The 17,687-nt window shown below is 41.6% G+C and overlaps 1 protein-coding gene across 3 annotated transcripts; it reads left to right on the plus strand.

The window, feature by feature from the left end:
* Positions 1–12,581: 12,581 nt before the first annotated feature.
* Positions 12,582–17,001, plus strand: CFL2 (cofilin 2). Of its 3 annotated transcripts, XM_033188292.1 has the most exons (5): positions 12,804–12,928; positions 13,574–13,804; positions 13,917–14,224; positions 14,342–14,418; positions 14,501–17,001. In XM_033188292.1, the coding sequence occupies exons 2-5, from the start codon at positions 13,802–13,804 to the stop codon at positions 14,611–14,613; spliced, it is 501 nt and encodes a 166-aa protein (XP_033044183.1). In that variant the 5' UTR covers positions 12,804–12,928; positions 13,574–13,801; the 3' UTR covers positions 14,614–17,001. The 3 variants fall into 3 exon arrangements, with proteins under 3 accessions (XP_033044181.1, XP_033044182.1, XP_033044183.1); XM_033188290.1 differs by lacking the exon at positions 13,574–13,804 and having other exon boundaries at positions 12,582–13,041; XM_033188291.1 differs by lacking the exon at positions 13,574–13,804 and having other exon boundaries at positions 12,647–12,928.
* The last annotated feature ends 686 nt before the right edge of the window (positions 17,002–17,687 follow it).

The following is a 17,687-nucleotide window of genomic DNA, read 5'->3' on the forward strand; positions in this document are numbered from 1 at the left end:
GCCAGGCTGGTCTTGAACTCCTGACTTCAAGTGATCCACCCACCTCAGCTTCCCAAAGTGCTGGGATTACAGGCGTGAGCCACTGTGCCTCGCCAGAAATGTTTAAATAATACGAACTGCCACAGACTAGAAGATAATAGAATGTTCTTCATTAAAACAACAACAATAATAATATTGAAGCTGAGTGCAGTGACGCTTGGCTCTAGTCTCAGCTACTCGGGAAGCCGAGGCAAAAGGATCACTTAAACCCAGGAGTTTGAATCCAGCCTGGGCAAAATAGCAAGACCCTGTTTTACATTGAATATTTATACTACAATCAGTAAACCTGAATATAATATAAAGACCTTAGAATTTCAACTGTGGCCTGTCTCAGGTGAAAACTATCTCTAGGACTGAAACTATTCTTTCATAGACAAAAATGCCTTCTGGGAAAAGATACCTGCTTTCTGAGGGAATATAATAAATACAATGTCAAGTACTCCATGATTCAGAGCAAATGTCTGGTTTTCATAGTAAACATTGGACCAACACTTGATTGCTGCCATGGTTTAGATGTGTCCCCACCCAAATCTCATCTTGAATTGTAATGCCCATGTGTCAAGAGCTGGGACAAGTGGAGATAACTGAATCATGGGGGGGTGGTTTCCCCCATACTGTTCTCGTGGTAGTGAATACGTCTCACCAAATCTGATGGTTTTATAAGTAGGAGTTCCCCTGCACAAGCTCTCTTGCCTGGCGCCATGTAAGACATCACTTGGCTCCTTATTTGCCTTCAGCCACAATTGTGAGGTCTCCCCAGCCATGTGGAACTCTGAGTCAATTAAACCTCTTTCCTTTATAAATTACCCAGTCTCAGCTATGTCTTTATTAGCAGCGTGAGAACAGACAAATTGCCATTTTGGCATGTTTTAGGTGAGGGAATAGATTTCTCCTTTTGTCTTACACACAAAGGTTCTTAAAATGTCATTCCTACAGAGGCTTCATTATCAGCACTCCTATTGAAAGACCTTACCCATGACACATTCTAAATTTGGGTGGATTATGATAAAACAGAACTGATTTCACTCAGTACCACATAAAATACGCTCTTTCCTGTCTTTGATCCCCTCCAGCCTCAGGAACTATCACTTCCCATCTCCTGGTGGGCCCGTGAGGATGAGATTTGGGGAGTGTACCAATCCACCAACTGAGTGAATTAACACCTTATTCTCACGAATAAGCTCTGTAGCCCTCTACAGGGGGGTCGAAATTAATCACAAAATCTTTCAATATATGTTTATAAACACATGACTAACACATTAAAAAGTTCATAGGAAAAGTTTTAGACCAGGAGTGATGGCTCACACCTGTAATCCCAGCACTCTGGGAGGCTGAGACGGGTGGGCGGCTCACGAGGTCAAGAGATGGAGACCATCCTGGCTAACACGGTGAAACCCCGTCTCTACTAAAAATACAAAAAAATTAGCCGGGCGTGGTGGCAGGTGCCTGTAGTCCCAGCTACTGGGGAGGCTGAGGCAGGAGAATGGCGTGAACCTGGGAGGCGGAGCTTGCAGTGAGCCAAGATCTCGCCACTGCACTCCAGCCTGGGTGACAGAGAAAGACTCTGTCTCCAAAAAAAAAAAAAAGTTTATAAGTTTTAGAATCAACAAGTCTTGAGTTTAAGATTTTTATGGACATTTATCTTATGGACAAGTTACTTAACTGCCTGAGCCTGTTTCTTCATCTGTGAAAATGGAAATAACAATATTTACCTTGTTAGGATTGAATGTGCTCACTTTGAGATTACCTTAACTGTTCTTTACTTGTTTTTCCTTTTGCACTTTCCACATGATACTGATAAATATTACATCTCTCTCTATCTACCTTTCCTATCCATGACAATTTATAATTCCATTTCTGGTTCAAGAGGGCTATAGAATTATTGTTATTGGATATGGATTATAAAATCTATAAATTGAGAAATTATTTTTATGGTCAGGATATATATAAATGGGGGTAGGGAAGAGAGAGGAAAAAAATTTACTCTGCTAAACTGCCTAAGTAATGCCAAAGAAGGGCCCTGGCTAAAAATATTGAGAATAAATTTGGGGCTGAAATTGTGCCCAAAGAAAACATTATCCTTTAATACAAAATAAATCATCTGTTCAGGTGTCAGTCCCCACCCTGGACAGAGGGCTCAATGACTAGAACCTTATTTCAGGTAATCATATATCACAACTATTAAGATAGAGCTGCTTACATAAAACAAAGAGTAGTTCAAGCCAAGTAACAGTGTCTTGAATGAGACAGAAATGTATCTTTCATACACTGGAAGTTCTGCAAGGAGTGAAAAAAATAAAAATTAAAAAATTTCCTGGCTGGGTGCAGTGGCTCATGCCTGTAATCCCAGCGCTTTGGGAGGCCGAGGCAGGTAGATCACCTGAGGTCAGGAGTTCAAGACCAGCCTGGCCAACATGGTGAAATCCTATCTCCACTAAATACAAACAATTAGCTAGGTGCAGTGGCACATGCCTGTAATCCCAGCTACTTGGGAGACTGAGACAGGAGAATTGCTTGAACCCGGGAGGCGAAGGTTGCAGTGAGCTGAGATTGCGCCACTGCACTCCAGCCTGGACAAGAGCGAAACTTTGTCCTTCCCTCCCCACCTGCCAAAAAAAAAAAAAAAAAAAAGAAATTTCCCTATCACATTAAAGTCCACAGGAAGGCTGTCCAGGACTGGCATGGTAGCTTCATAATCATCTGAGATCCAGGGTCCCCTCTCTCTTTCTGCTCCATCATCCTAACAACTGGCACTGATTCTCAAGATCACCTCATGGTCCAAGAGGGCTGGTGGCCCTCTAACCATCAAGTCTGTGACACAAGCCAAAAGAAGGAACGACAGAAAGGCAAGAGAGAACACACCTGCCAGCTGAGTCAGCTTTTTTTTTTTTTTTTTTTTTAAGAGACAGAGTCTCACTCTGTCACCAAGGCTGGAGTGCAGTGGTGTGATCTCGGCTCACTGCAAGCTCCATCTCCAGGGTTCACGCCATTCTCCTGCCTCAGCCTCCCAAGTAGCTGGGACTACAGGCGCCCGCCACCATGCCCAGCTAATTTTTTTTGTATTTTTAGTAGAGACGAGGTTTCACCGTGTTAGCCAGAATGGTCTCGATCTCCTGACCTCGTGATCCGCCCACCTCGGCCTCCCAAAGTGCTGGGATTACAGGTGGGAGCCACAGCACCTGGACTGAGTCAGCTCCTTTTAAAGCAGCCTCCTAGGAAGTTGACTTGATATTGGTAGAATTAGTCACATAGCCATATCTCTTGTCAGAGAGGAGGAAAAATTCAATCTTCTAGCTGGGGACATAAGCTCCAAATAAAGTGGGGACTGACATTCTTTTACTAAAGTGCAAGGGAAGAATGGACATTGGTGGCCCCGGCAATCTCTGCTATAGTGTTTCAAACCCATGTGAGAAAGGCTGGGCAAAGTGGCTCACGCCTGCAATCTCAGCACCTTGGGAGCCGAGGTGGGAGGATTGCTTGAGACTAGGAATTTGAGACCAGCTAGGGCAACACAGTGAGACCCCGTCTCTACAAAAAATTAAAAATTAGCCAGGCGTGATGGCATGTACCTGTAGTCCCACCTACTGGGGAGGCTGATGTGGGAGGATTACTTGAGCCCAGGAGAGCAAGGCTGCAGTGAGGTATAATTACACCACTGCATTCCAGCCTGGGCAACAGAGGAAGACGCTGCCTTTAAAAAACAAAAACCATTTGAGAGGATAAAAATGTCAAGCACCTTGGAAAGGAGACAGCTTTGTAGGCCTAGGAAATCTGTTCTATCCTTTCCAACTTTAAGTGACCCCAGGGACATCAGAAAAGTAGTGAGTCCTTCCCACATCCCCCTCACCCTTTTGTAGGCAGTTTATGGAAGAAGAAACCATTTAAAAGCCAGGTAAGTCGACTCTGCTTCCATTCTTGATTGGTCTCTAACTAGCTGTGGGGCAAAATTATCTGTTAAGGAGGAAAACATTACAGCCTTTAATTAGAGTATTGAAATTCAAGCCTAAGTAAGACATTGTGATAACTGAACAAATAAGTGAAAGAAAAAATCACTTTAGGTAAAATGTCCAGATTTTTAAAATATTGTTTTACTAGAAAATATTAAAGCCTCCACAGCACTCTCCTCTTTTTAAAACCTTTCCAGGCCAGGCATGGCATGGTGGCTTATGCCTGTAATCCCAGTACTCTGGGAGGCGAGGCAGGCAGATCACTGAGTCTGAAGACCAGCCTAGGCAACATAGCGAAACTCTGTTTCTACTAAAAATACAAAAATTAGCCGGGCATGGTGGCGCTCGTCTGTAATTCCAGCTACTCGGGAGGCTGAGGCAGGAGGATGGCTTGAGCCCAGGAGGAAGAGGTTGCATGCAGTGAGCCAAGAGCACACCACTGCACTCCAGCCTGGGTGACAGAGTGAGACCGTGTCAAATAAATAAAACATACATACATATATACCTTTCCAGAACGTCCTGTAACCCTTGGAACAAAACCCCAAAATCCTTAACAGTAAAGACTCCCACATTTTCTTGGCTCAAGGTGCTCACAGTGTCTCAGCAGTTTTTTTCAAGGCCCACTCAGGCCAAAAGAAATAACTAACATCTTGGTCTATTAAGTGGTTACATCCAAACAATAAATATTCACGTCCTAACAACTTAGCATCTACTGGGCACTGCATAACTTTTCAAACCTTAGAACTGTATTGGACACAGCCATCCTCATCTTTTGCTCCACACCGATTTTCCCTTAGGTCTTGCTTTTTATCACAGCAAGGAGGGAAAAACACATCCAAAGGAACATAACTGGATTTAAAGTGGAAACTAGCTCGAGGTAGTCGTTCCTGTGATGTTCGACAGATGTCGCTGTGTTTCCCTCCAATTTTAAAAATATCCAAGGCATCCTGGTGAGTTTGCTGGGGCACCCCAGGGAGCCTCAAAACACAGTTTAGGACATGGTTTATAAGGCCTTGCATTAACTGGCCCCTGACCATTTCTTCAGCCTTATCTGCCACTGTTCTCCTTGTTCACTACACTCCAGTTCTACTGGCCTTTTATTTTCCCAAAAGAGCCAAGCTCCTTCTTAGTCTTTTTTCATGCTTTGCCTTCATTTGGAGGACTTTTCAACTGGAAAAGCTTTCTTTACTTCTTCTAGTTTATATCAGGGACCCCTGTTATTCTCTCACTAGCCTACAGGCTCCACAAAGGCAGGGACCATGTCTGTTTTCTAGACCATCTTACACTCAGTGTCTAGCACAGTTCCTGGCACACAGTAGAAACTCAAGTGGTTTAAAAACATATGTTTCTGGCCCGGCGCAGTGGCTCATGCCTGTAATCCCAGCACTTTGGGAGTCCGAGGCAGGTGGATCGCCTGAGGTCCAGAGTTTGAGACCAGCCTGGCCAACATAGTGAAACTCCATCTCCAACTAAAAATCCAAAATATTAGCTGGACGTGGTGGTATGCACCTGTAATCCCAGCTTCTTGGGAGGCTGTGGCAGGAGAATTGCTTGAACCCAGGAGGGAGAGGTTGCAGTGAGCCGAGATCCCGCCACTGCACTCCACCCTGGGCAACAGAGTGAGACTCCTTCTCCAAAAAAAAAAAAATTAGAGAAAAAATAGTCTTTTCAATAAATAGTGCTAGAACAACTGGATATACATATGCAAAAGAATGAAGTTGGCCCACTACCTGACCATATTAAAAAATTAATGCAAAATAGACTATAGACTTAAATGTAAGCACTAAAACTCTAAAACCCTTAATATGTGAATAAATTTTTATAACCTTAGATTAGGCAATGATTATTTGATGTAACACCAAAAGCACAAGCAACAGAAGAAAAATTAGATAAACTCCATCAAAATTCAAAACTTTTTGGTTTCAAAGCACACCATTAAGAAAGTGAAAAGACAGGCTGGGCGCAGTGGCTCAAGCCTGTAATCTCAGCACTTTGGGAGGCCGAGACGGGCAGATCACGAGGTCAGGAGATCGAGACCATCCTGGCTAACACTGTGAAACCTCGTCTCTACTAAAAAAATACAAAAAGCTAACCGGGCGTGGCGGCGGGCGCCTGTAGTCCCAGCTACTCGGGAGGCTGAGGCGGGAGAATGGCGTAAACCCGGGAGGCGGAGCTTGCAGTGAGCTGAGATCCGGCCACTGCACTCCAGCCTGGGCGACAGAGCGAGACTCCGTCTCAAAAGAAAGTGAAAAGACAGCCCACAAAATGGAAAAATTTTTTGCAAATTAAATATCCAGTAAGGGACTTGTATCCAGCATATATGATGAACTTTTACAAATGAATAAAAAGACAAATAACTCAATTTAAAAATGGAGCAAAGATAGGAATTTCTCCAAAGAAGATACAAGCAGCACATGAAAAGATGCTCAGCATCATTAGACATTAGGGAAATGCAAATCAAAACCACCATGAGATACTACTTCACAGCCATTAGGATGGCTAAAATAAAAAAGACAGACAATAACAAATGTTGACAAGGATGTAGAGAAATTGAAATCCTCATACACTGGGATTATAAAATGTATGAATGGGATTATAAAATGTATGAATGAGATTATAAAATGGGGCAGTCACTTTGGAAAACAGTTTGAGACCTCTCCAAAATGTTAAAATATAAAGTTACCATATGACCCAGTAATTCTACTGACAGGTATATACCCAAAGAAATGAAAATATATGTTCACACAAAAATTCGTACATGAATGTTCATGGCAGCATTATTCATAATAGCCAAAAAGTACAAACAACTGAAATGTCCATCAACTGATGAATAAAGGAAGTGTGGTATTTCTATGCAACCGAATATGATTTGATTATAAAAATGAAGTAGTGATACATGCTACAACTTAGACGAATCTTGAAAACATCAGGCTAAGTCAGAGAAGCCAGTCACAAAGATCACATATTATAAAATTCCACTCATATAAAATGTCCAGAACAGGGAAATCTGCAAAGATAGTACACTAATGGTTGCCAGGAGCTCAGAGGAAGACAGAATGTAAAGTGACTGCTAATAGGTATGGGGTTTTCTTTTGGGGGGTGATAAAAAGGTTCAAAATTAGATAGTTGTGATGGGATTGCACAATACTAAAAAACATGGAATGGTATACTTTAAAAGGCAAATTTCTTGGTCTGTGAGTATCTCAATATACCTATTATTTTAAAAACATTTGAAAAATCATGTCTCCTTCATGATCTGCAGAATAAAGTTCTGACTGTAAGACTGTCTATAAGGCTCATAAGATCTGATGCTTCCTACTACTCCTTCTTTATTCCCTCCAAACCCAGAGGCTCCAACAAACTACTTGGGGTTTCTTCTGCTTCACTCATGCACTGTAGCTTTGTACATTTGGTTCTCTTTTCTTTGAGTACCCTTCCTTCATCTGCCTAGTAAATGCCCACTTGTCCCTTAAGACCGAACTCACTCCACACTGCACTGGTGGCCCTTTTTAGTGCTCACAAGACATCCTGTGGATATGCCATTGTAGCATGCATGGGACTGTTTCATAAATGTCAGCTTCCTTGCTGCGCTCCCACAGGACTGACTTTCTTCAAGGCAGGGACTATGTTATGTTTATCTTTGCATTCCCAACACCCAGCAGAGGTGCTCAATAAACGAAATAAAGGAATTAATGGATGGAATGAATAAACTCTTCATGCCTGTATTCATTTTATGATCCCTCTCCAACTCTTACTCATGTCTCTTAACATATAGTTTTTATATGTTACATTTTTCATGTCTGTATGATTAGCCTATGGTTTTAAAATCTACAGCTTTTGGCTAGGTGTCATGGCTCATGCCTGTAATCCCAGTATTTTGGGAGGCTGAGGCAGGAGGATCCGTTGAGCCCAGGAGTTCAAGACCAGCCTAGGCAACAGAGGGAGACTCCATCTCTACAAAAAATACGAAAATGAGCTGGGCGTGGTAGCACACGCTTGTAGTCCCAGCTACTCAGGAGACTGAGGTGGGAGCATCACCTGAGCCCAGGGAGCTCAAGCCTGCAGTAAGCCATGATTGCACCACTACACTCCAGCCTGGGTGATGGTAAGACCCTGTCTCAAATAAATAAATCAATAAATTTTAAAAATAAAAACAAAAATAAAATCTACTTTTTTTTAGAGAGAGTCTCACTCCAGCTGGAGTGCAGTGGCTCAATCTCAGCTCACTGCAGCCTCGACCTCCTGGGTTCAAGCCATCCTCCTGCCTCAGCCCTCCCAAGTAGCTGGAACTATAAGCATGCACCACTACACCCAGTTAATATTTTTTATTTTTTGTAGAGATGAAGGTCTCACCATGTTGCCCAGGCTGGTCGCGAACTCAAGCAATCTGCCCACCTTGGTCTCCCAAAGTGCTAGGATAACAGGCATGAGCCATCACACCCGGCCAAAATCTACCACTTTTGTAAAAAAGTAAGTTAAACAAAGGAGTGTTTAATAAATTATTAGCAAGTTTCTTTTATCAGATTATGTTTTATATGGATTGTATAATTTAGGTAACCAGTTGCTATTTACTATCACAATTCAATTACTATCAATGCATTATTAATTAACATTGTGATTGAGGTTTTACAAATAACTGGTGGGTGAATCTGATAAATTGTGTCTGAGTTAATAAATTGAAGCTGGTATGTATTATACCATTGAAGTTGGTAATTATAGTTTGAGACCATTTTGAACTACATTTCACTAATTATTGCATTTCAATACTGCTACCTCTTCATTACCACTTCATGTGACACAGATTACTGATAAATTCCTTTATTGTGAGGTCATTCTCCTAAATTAGAAAGAACCAGAGACGGGATGTGTAAGACCCAAAGTGAGTTTGTGGATCAGTGAGTGAGTCACAGTGATTGGACTCCAAAAAACACCTCCCACTGTGTTTATTTTCTAGGTCTAAATTCAAACTTGGATTTAGAAAAATACACGACTTGACTCCTCATCAGTCTTTTAGCTCAGGCATGGGTTAGGAAGGATATGTCAGAGTTAGGAAGGCATGTTAGTAGAAAGGTACATTTTGAAGTGGTAGTATCTTTATGCTTACATTTGTCTTTGTCAGGAAGTGGCTGTGGGAGCTGAGAATGTGATGTCTCTTGACAGGGAGTAGGGCTTACACCATAATCTTCCAGACTCATTGTTTTAGATAGTTCTTTCAAACTTTTACACGCCACAGAAACTCCATCCACATTGTTTCTCAGGTGCGGTGGCTCACGCCTGTAATTACTGCACTTTAGGAGGCTGAGGCGGGAGGATTGAGCCCAGGAGTTGAGGCCAGCTTGGGCAACATAGTAAGACCCCCATCTCTACAAGTGAGTAAGTAAATAAATACATATGTAATAAAAATAGATTGTTTTTGGAGGAATATATTATATATATTAAGGGATGATCACCTTTCCAATTTTTTAAAGAATCTTGAGTAAACAAACTTTAGCTGAGCCTTCAGAATCAATGAGGATTGGGACGGCTTCATGACTATTGCCTATGAGTTGATAAAATCACTGCTTTCATCTTCACTCTGCACTGGTGGTAATAATAGCTCCAGGGTTCCTATTTCTGTGCTGGACAAGGGCTTTACATACATTATCTCTCTTGATCCTCCCCATAATCCTGAGAGGGGAGAGGTCATAGAATCCCTATTTTACACATGATTTGGAAACTGAGCCTTACGGCAGCTAAATGAATGGCCTGAAACTGCACCACTACTAGTATCTGAGCTGAGATTACATTCAGAAGTTACTCTCACAAAGTTCCTAATAGTTGTTACTGCCATCCATGTGTGGTCTGGTAAGTGGATAATTATAGCTTAGTTGTTTACAGCACAAAAGTATCTAGTACTAGATTGTTCGGTGTCCTTCTGTCACACCTGTTAATTGTTTGCTTCAGCTTGAAATTGCTCAGAACAGTTGTATGGTAGGCAGAATAATGCAACCCCTCCTCACCAAGATGTTCCTGTCCTAACCTCCAAAGTCTTTGAATGTTAACTTATATGACAAAAGGGACTTTGCAGATGTGATTAAGTTAAGGATGTTGAGAGGGGGAATTATCCTAAACTACCAAGTGGGGTACAAGGTAACCATAATGGTCCTTATAAGTGAAAGACGGAGGCAGGAGAGACAGAGTCAGAGGAAACGTGGTGACTGAAGCAGAAGTCAGAGTGATGCAATTGCTGCCTGGGGCCACAGACCAAAGATGATGGGCAGGTGGAGCACGGTGGTTCACACCTGTAATGCCAGCACTTTGGGAGGCCGAGGTAGGCGGATCACAAGGTCAAGAGATCAAGACCATCCTGGCTAACACAGTGAAACCCCATCTCTACTAAAAATACAAAAAATTAGCCAGGCGTGGTGGCGGATGCCTGTAGTCCCAGCTACTCAGGAGGCTGAGGCAGGAGAATGGCATGAACCCTGGAGGCGAGATCGCGCCACTGCACTCCAGCCTGGGTGACAGAGTGAGACTCCATCTCAAAAAAAAAAAAAGATGGGCAGCCTCTAGACATTGGAAAAGGCAAAGGAGTATCCCACTACAGTCTCTGGACTTTAGCCCCATCAGGCTTATTTCTGCCAGTTGTGGTGGCTCATGCCTGTAATCCCAACTACTCGAGAGGCTGAGGTGGGAGGCTCACTTGAGGCCAGGAGTTTGAGGCTGCAGTGACCTATGATCACACCCTGTACTCCAGCAGCCTGGGTGGGCAACAGAACCAGAGACTATCTCTTAAAAACATATGTATATATAGAGAGAGACTTATTTCTCTGACTCTGTAAGATAATAAATAATAAATTTTTGTTGTTTTAAGCAAGTAATTTTGTGGTAATTTGTTATGGCAACAATCGAACACTAATACACGTCGTATCTGACACTCAGATCCCTCCACTACACAGTGACCAAAATTCATGCAGCGATGATTGGCAATGCTGCCCCTTTACCAAGTGGTGGTAAGTTCTGGTTATAACTCACAGGGGTGAAGGCAGGAAGCTGCTACTGACCCTGACATTCTCAGAGCCATCCTCACAAAGGCATGTAGAAAGCCTTCACAACCTTCAGAAGCTTCCTTTTCATTCTCTTTATAGCACTAAAGCATCTTAAATGTCTTATTTCAGCATCTATTAAGCACCTACTATGTGTCAGGTTCCAGAAATTCAAAGGTAACTAGGACTCAGATCCTTAAGGAGCTTACAGCACAGTAGGGTGGCAGAAGGCATAAACAAGTTATTATAAGGTAACGAAATATATGCAAGACAAAAATAACTTCAGGAAAAGAATCCCAGAACATAGGAATTACCATCTCCGCCTGGGGAGGGTAAGAGGTAATGAGAGGCTTGGAAAGGGGTTGAAGTCCGAGCTAGGGGGTGACTAATATCTTTGGAATCCCCAGCTTTAGTAAGGTTCTGACACCCACTGTAGGTCCCAGTGTCATCAGACCTGGTCTCTGCTGAGGCTGCAGCAAATCTCTGAGGTTGGGAAGGGAAGGTGACCCCAGGATGAAGCGAACAGGAATTTGCTAATACCTACACATAGCAGATGATCAGAGCTCTGGACAGACATTCTCCATGACTTCTTGGAAGTTCAACAGATAAAGTGAAAGGCTCCATAAATTGTAATGTACCAGCTAGATATAAAATATTATCCACTTGCTTGGGATTCATGCTTAGACATTGGGAAATTCCTTCTCAATTTTTGTCGCTAAACGAAGTCTATCTTCCAATTAAGAAAACAAACCCAAGATATAGACAGAAAAGTAGGTCTATGTTTCAAAGCCTAGCATGTTCCATTTAAAATACAGTAAATTTTGGCTGAAAGCACTTATCACACAATCTAGGGCAAACACCATCTCATGATTTTCCTGCCTAACCTCAATCCTGAGACCACCACAAACACACCATTTCCTACTGAACATTGATATACTCAGAAACTGAAATCTAAAGCTGGAAAGGGCCTTAACGATAATTTAATAACAGTTTGTTTTACAGATGAAGAACCCTGAGGTATGGAGGAGTTAAGATAAAAAATAAAAAAGAGAGAGAGAGAAACTGCCTTGGCGCAGTTGTACGGACTTTGCTAGAAGAGGCTGCGTCGGCTTATTTGATGTCAGCTGTCACAGCTGGAGCTTCATGAAACGTCTATTAAGAGAGAGTACAATCCATTTCCTATGAAGTCTAAAACGTAAAAGGATATTACTAAGGAATGCTACCACCTAATTTTTTTTACCATCATTATTATTTCAACTAGAGTTTTGAAAAGTGATTTACCAAAACTGCGTATCATTTTGTTTTTGCTAAGTACTATCAACTGGGGCAATCCTGTGCAGTGTTTATTCTCATTTATCTCTAAACAACTGGGGGTTTTCCAAAAAGACTCAAAATGACGAAATCCAGCCTCTTTCGGGGAAACCACAGGTAACTAAGGAAAGATACCTTCGCAGGAGTTACCCTCACACGCACCACCCCTGGCGCAGGGCCCCATGGAGGCGGTGGAAACGCCCCTCTGGAAGCTCAGCACTTTCTCCCGCCGACTGACGGGTGGTGCCCGGGGGCTGGAGGCGACTCTGCCAGGCTCCCAGGCTTCGCTACCGCCGCGCCGCCCCCCGGGCCTGCAGGGCTCGCGCTCTGGGGTCAGGCTGAGGACGCGGGCAGCCGGGGGGCCGGGGCCGCGAGACAGAGGGCCGGCCTGCGAGCGGGCGGCGCCGGCTAGGGACCGGGCGTGCCCACGTGACCGCCCCGCCCGCCGCCTGCGGCCCGCCGAGCCCCGCCGCCTCCCTCGGGCTGCAGCTCCCGGCGTGCCCCGCACTCTCCGCTGCCCACCCGCTCGCCCGCCCCTCCTTCTCCTCCCAGTGCCACAGAGCCGGAGCCCGAGCTGCCGCCGCAGCCACAGCCGAGGGCACTATGGTAAGACGAGCGCGCTGGCCGGGAGGCCGCGGCGTGGCGAGAAAAGCCCCCCGCGCGGCCCCGCACGGCCCCGGGAGTGGGGCCGCCATTTTAACCTGATTTTGGCCTCCAAGGTGGGCGCTTCTGCTCTGCGGCTCCGCTGCTCTCCAACCGACCGGCCTGCCCTCCGGCCGTCAGGCCCTGCCCTGCTGCTCTTTGGATTTTGGGGAGAGGGGAGGGCCCAGGCGCCGGCGCAGGTTGGGGGTCGGGGTCGGGTCCAGGCGGGCTGGGGCGCGAGAGGGTCTGCGGACTGCAGCCGCTCGCGCCGCCTTTGCCCTTCGCTTCCTAATTTTACTTAACACGCGAGGCTTTAAAATTGGTACGTGCTGCGAACGCTGTGTGTGTCAGGGTCTGGACGGCCTGTAATGAAACCCTTACGGGGAGATTAGGGAAGAGGGAAAACACTTTTTAAAATGCTTTCTCGCCGTAAATGCTTTTACACTCGTTCCGTTAGTTTTGGAGTGTCTGCATGTGAGCTGTGGGCCGTGGGCGGTTTGGAGTTTACACTTGATTCTCTTTCCTTATGAGGAAACGTCAGTGGCTAGGATGACTTTAAAGAAAAAAATAGTAGAAGCATTAACTGAAATCCAAAAGTGTTTTTTTAAGGCCAGCCGAGTTGACACAATACAGAAGGTATTTTTGCTGCCGGTCCTGAAGCTCTGACATCACCCAGTGAAATAGGAAACATTTCAGGGATGGGACAACTTGTATTTGTCCCTTTCGCTTCCACGTCCAAACCCCTTTAAGAAGGATGAATGGGCAGGATGAGTTAGACTCCTTCGCTGTATCGTCTACTGATTCTTAAAATGTGACAAATCTGATTGGACGACTTACATGGTACGGTGCAATTTTTGATGTCCAGACTAAAGTGAGTCTTCTCTAGGCAAACAGTAATTTTGGTTAAAACCAAAATACGTGTTCTGAATTACTGTTCTGTGTTTATTTTCAGGCTTCTGGAGTTACAGTGAATGATGAAGTCATAAAAGTTTTTAATGATATGAAAGTAAGGAAATCTTCTACACAAGAGGAGATCAAAAAGAGAAAGAAAGCAGTTCTCTTCTGTTTAAGCGATGACAAAAGACAAATAATTGTAGAGGAAGCAAAGCAGATCTTGGTGGGTGACATTGGTGATACTGTAGAGGACCCCTACACATCTTTTGTGAAGTTGCTACCTCTGAATGATTGCCGATATGCTTTGTACGATGCCACATACGAAACAAAAGAGTCTAAGAAAGAAGACCTAGTATTTATATTCTGGTGTGTAAAAACAAAAGAAAAAAGTACTTTTAAAATGCAAGGATTGTTGTTATCATAGTCAGTCTTACCTTTGTTTTTCTTATAAATGGGATTCAATAATTTTTTTTTTTTCTGTAGGGCTCCTGAAAGTGCACCTTTAAAAAGCAAGATGATTTATGCTAGCTCTAAAGATGCCATTAAAAAGAAATTTACAGGTACAATCTTGATTATTTTGTGCAGAGAAATTATTCTTTATTCATTTTAATAAAGTAATAGCATAATGTTTTTTCTTTTTAGGAATTAAACATGAGTGGCAAGTAAATGGCTTGGATGATATTAAGGACCGTTCGACACTTGGAGAGAAATTGGGAGGCAATGTAGTAGTTTCACTTGAAGGAAAACCATTATAAAATGACAGTCAAGTGCCATCTGGATCTTAAGGAGCTTGCATTTCTCCAGCTCAGTCCATTGGAATAGTATTAGGTTTTGTTTTTTTTGTTTTTTTTTCCCCCTTTCCACTGGGCCCTTCCAACACAATGAATGAAGGAAATATCATTTATTTAAGCAGCCTATCAGTGATTGCCATTAGACTGTTTAATACTGTTACTTTTATGTAGAACCCAAGGAATGCCTTCCTGTCAGATTTTAGCCAAAACAACTGGTTATATGCCTCCCTTGCAGCAAGCACTACAATGTATGTGAACGTCAATGTGAATAGCTTAGAATACTGCAAAGGATAAGCTAATTGAATGCCTTGAAAGTATTATCCACTGGTCAGATGGTCAACTTTTTTCAGTATTATTTATAGTTACACTTGATTGCAGTTCTGTGAGGCTTGAGCATTCATACACCTCACCTGCCTTGGCAAGCCTATTTTTGTGACATGGCAGCACGGATATAACACTATGCATTAAAAGCACTTTTTGTAACAAGTTTAATATCCTAAAAGGAATGCCAATTAAGTTTTGTTAACTGTGTCATCAACTTATCCTAGTACCTCAGTGTTCATTCCTGTTACCTGCATACCTTCTTAAAAGAAATAGCTGTTATTAATGCCTTTTTGTTTTCCATTGAGTGTACACTACTGAATAAGTGTAGGACTTCTATGTTTACCATATGAGTCCTGCAACACTAAAGATATTTTGAATATCAGTCATGATGGCAATTTCTGTATAAAAGAGCCTTAAATGGAACATTGTTTTGAGATCAAACTCCCCACCCTTACAAAAATGGCCACGTTGCAATAAAAATTGTGGCATATTAGAGAACGTTGCCTTGTTTTCCTTGGAAATTTTGCAAAATGTTATGTGAAACAACTTCTAGGGTAATATTATTAATCTCTGCACTGGTCATTTGAGAATTTTTTTTGTACAACATTCATGTGTGATATTTTCCAGATTTGTTGGATTTATTTGGTTTAAAAAATATTCTATCTTAAAGCCAACTAATATAAAATACCATTGTTAAAGAATGGTACTTTTATAAACATTATTTATTTCCTATGTGTTAATATGAAGATCAGAAATTATTTTTTGCACTTTGGCATAAATACTTTTCAATATCTGATTTGTTCTCTGGATAAATTAGCATAGTTATTTTTTTATTCATATTAACATTTCTAAGTAGTTGTGTAGTAGAAGCAGGAAGCTCTTACTGCTTATTTGGTCATAATGAAAATAATTTGTAAAATTCCTTTAAAAGTTTAATGATACTTCTGATGTTTCGGAACAGTCATTTCACCTACTATTTCTGAATATATTTTGCAAATTGAATTGGAATAGGAATTGATATAGCAGTCTTAAACATTAGTAGTGGGATTTGGCTATGGTCCAGACTGTGCTCCTTATAGAGAATTTGATCTGCTCAGTGTGAGCGGTTTGCTGTTAGCCAGGGCTATTTATGGCAAACACATGCTTTTGTATCTTGTCATAGTTATCCACAAATGGCAAAACTGGACTTGATTCTACTGGTATGCAAAACAGGCATGCTAGTAAGCAGTCAGTCGTGGCTCAGAACTTAACCCCATAGCTCAGAGGAATGCTTTTATCAGAAAACAGGAAAGAAAATATCCCTTAAAAAGCTTTTTTGAATGTGTGGAAGTAATTTTAGTATAATTAGATCTTTTCCCATATTTTTGAAAGATTTTTCAGATGTGAACATTAAAAATAGGCTTCCATTTAAAATTATATGAATGGTTTGGGATCTTTTTGCACTGAGCAATTTTATTTCAGGCTTCCAGTTGTCCCTGTGAGTTATCCTGGACATTTCGGTGGTTTTTGGTAAGGCCAAACTCTAATAAGCAAAACAGAGAATACTGATGTATACTTAACCATATCTGTAACTGATACTTGCACCATGGAATTTTTCATTGAGTTATTTCCTCATTCTTTCAAAAAATAAGGGACTATAAATCAGTTATGTAGTATCTTTTGTTTTTGTAGCTGATTCCTTAACTTTCTTGTATGCCTCTTTAGTAATTTCAGAGATTAAATATTGCTTTAAACTGTGATACTTTGATTTGCTAGATTGGCAAAACTGATACTAATATAGTTAAGTTCATCTTTGAAATACATCTTTGTGCGTAGAGCCAAAAAAAAAGATAAAATTAATAATAGTTCCCTTGTTATTTGAGATTAATTTGGCATTTGAAATGATCATTTTATTTTACAATCATTTATAATGAATCAATGTTCCAGTTAGCTTTAAAAGGTATACGGTGCTAATTAGTAAAATATTGAAGGCAATATTTTACTGCTAGCTTGCAAAGTTATGAGAGTTTAAAAAATAAAATATATGAAGAGTTTAAAAAATAAAATATATGAAAATATTTAAAGCTGTTGAGATGTGTTTACTTACACTTCAGAACATTAAAAGTTTAAAAACTGGTGTTTCAGATCAAAGAGGCATCATCTATATTCTGTTTTTAAGGATTTTAGTTGATAATTTCTCATTTATCAATACCAATTTTCTTTTAAAACTATTACAGCAATTAATTTTAGCATTTTCAGACAAATAGGAACAGTTGGCATGTGTCCCAAACTGGCTATCAGCTGTCATTTTCCATCATTATCTAAAATAGTGTGGCCAGCATTGTGTATTGAAATGTGCCTTTTTCGTACATTGGAAGAGAAGCCTCTTACTGGGTTTGAGTTTTTTTGATACAGAACATTTGTAGCAGCTAATTTATGGAATCTGGCAAATAAGCTTTGGGAGGAAATTCTTTTAAAAGTGTGTTCTTGTTAAGGAATAATCTCAACAATGGTAAATCATCAAGAGGTTAAGAACACTCCATTAGGTTTGCCACTCAGAAAAAACAATCTCATTTTGCTCTTCATAGTTCCTGGTTTTGCTTGCAAATTTAATAGTGAGTGGAGATGCAAAACAATGTGAATGTTCATTTTTCTATGAATAGTATTAAAGCTACTAGAGATGTGCAGGCAGGTCCCAGTAAATGTTGCCCCTTTTTTTTTTTTTTTTTTTGAGA

Source organism: Trachypithecus francoisi, unplaced genomic scaffold (assembly GCF_009764315.1).
Source record: "Trachypithecus francoisi isolate TF-2019V2 unplaced genomic scaffold, Tfra_2.0 Lachesis_group3, whole genome shotgun sequence".
Taxonomy (NCBI): Eukaryota; Metazoa; Chordata; class Mammalia; order Primates; family Cercopithecidae; genus Trachypithecus; species Trachypithecus francoisi.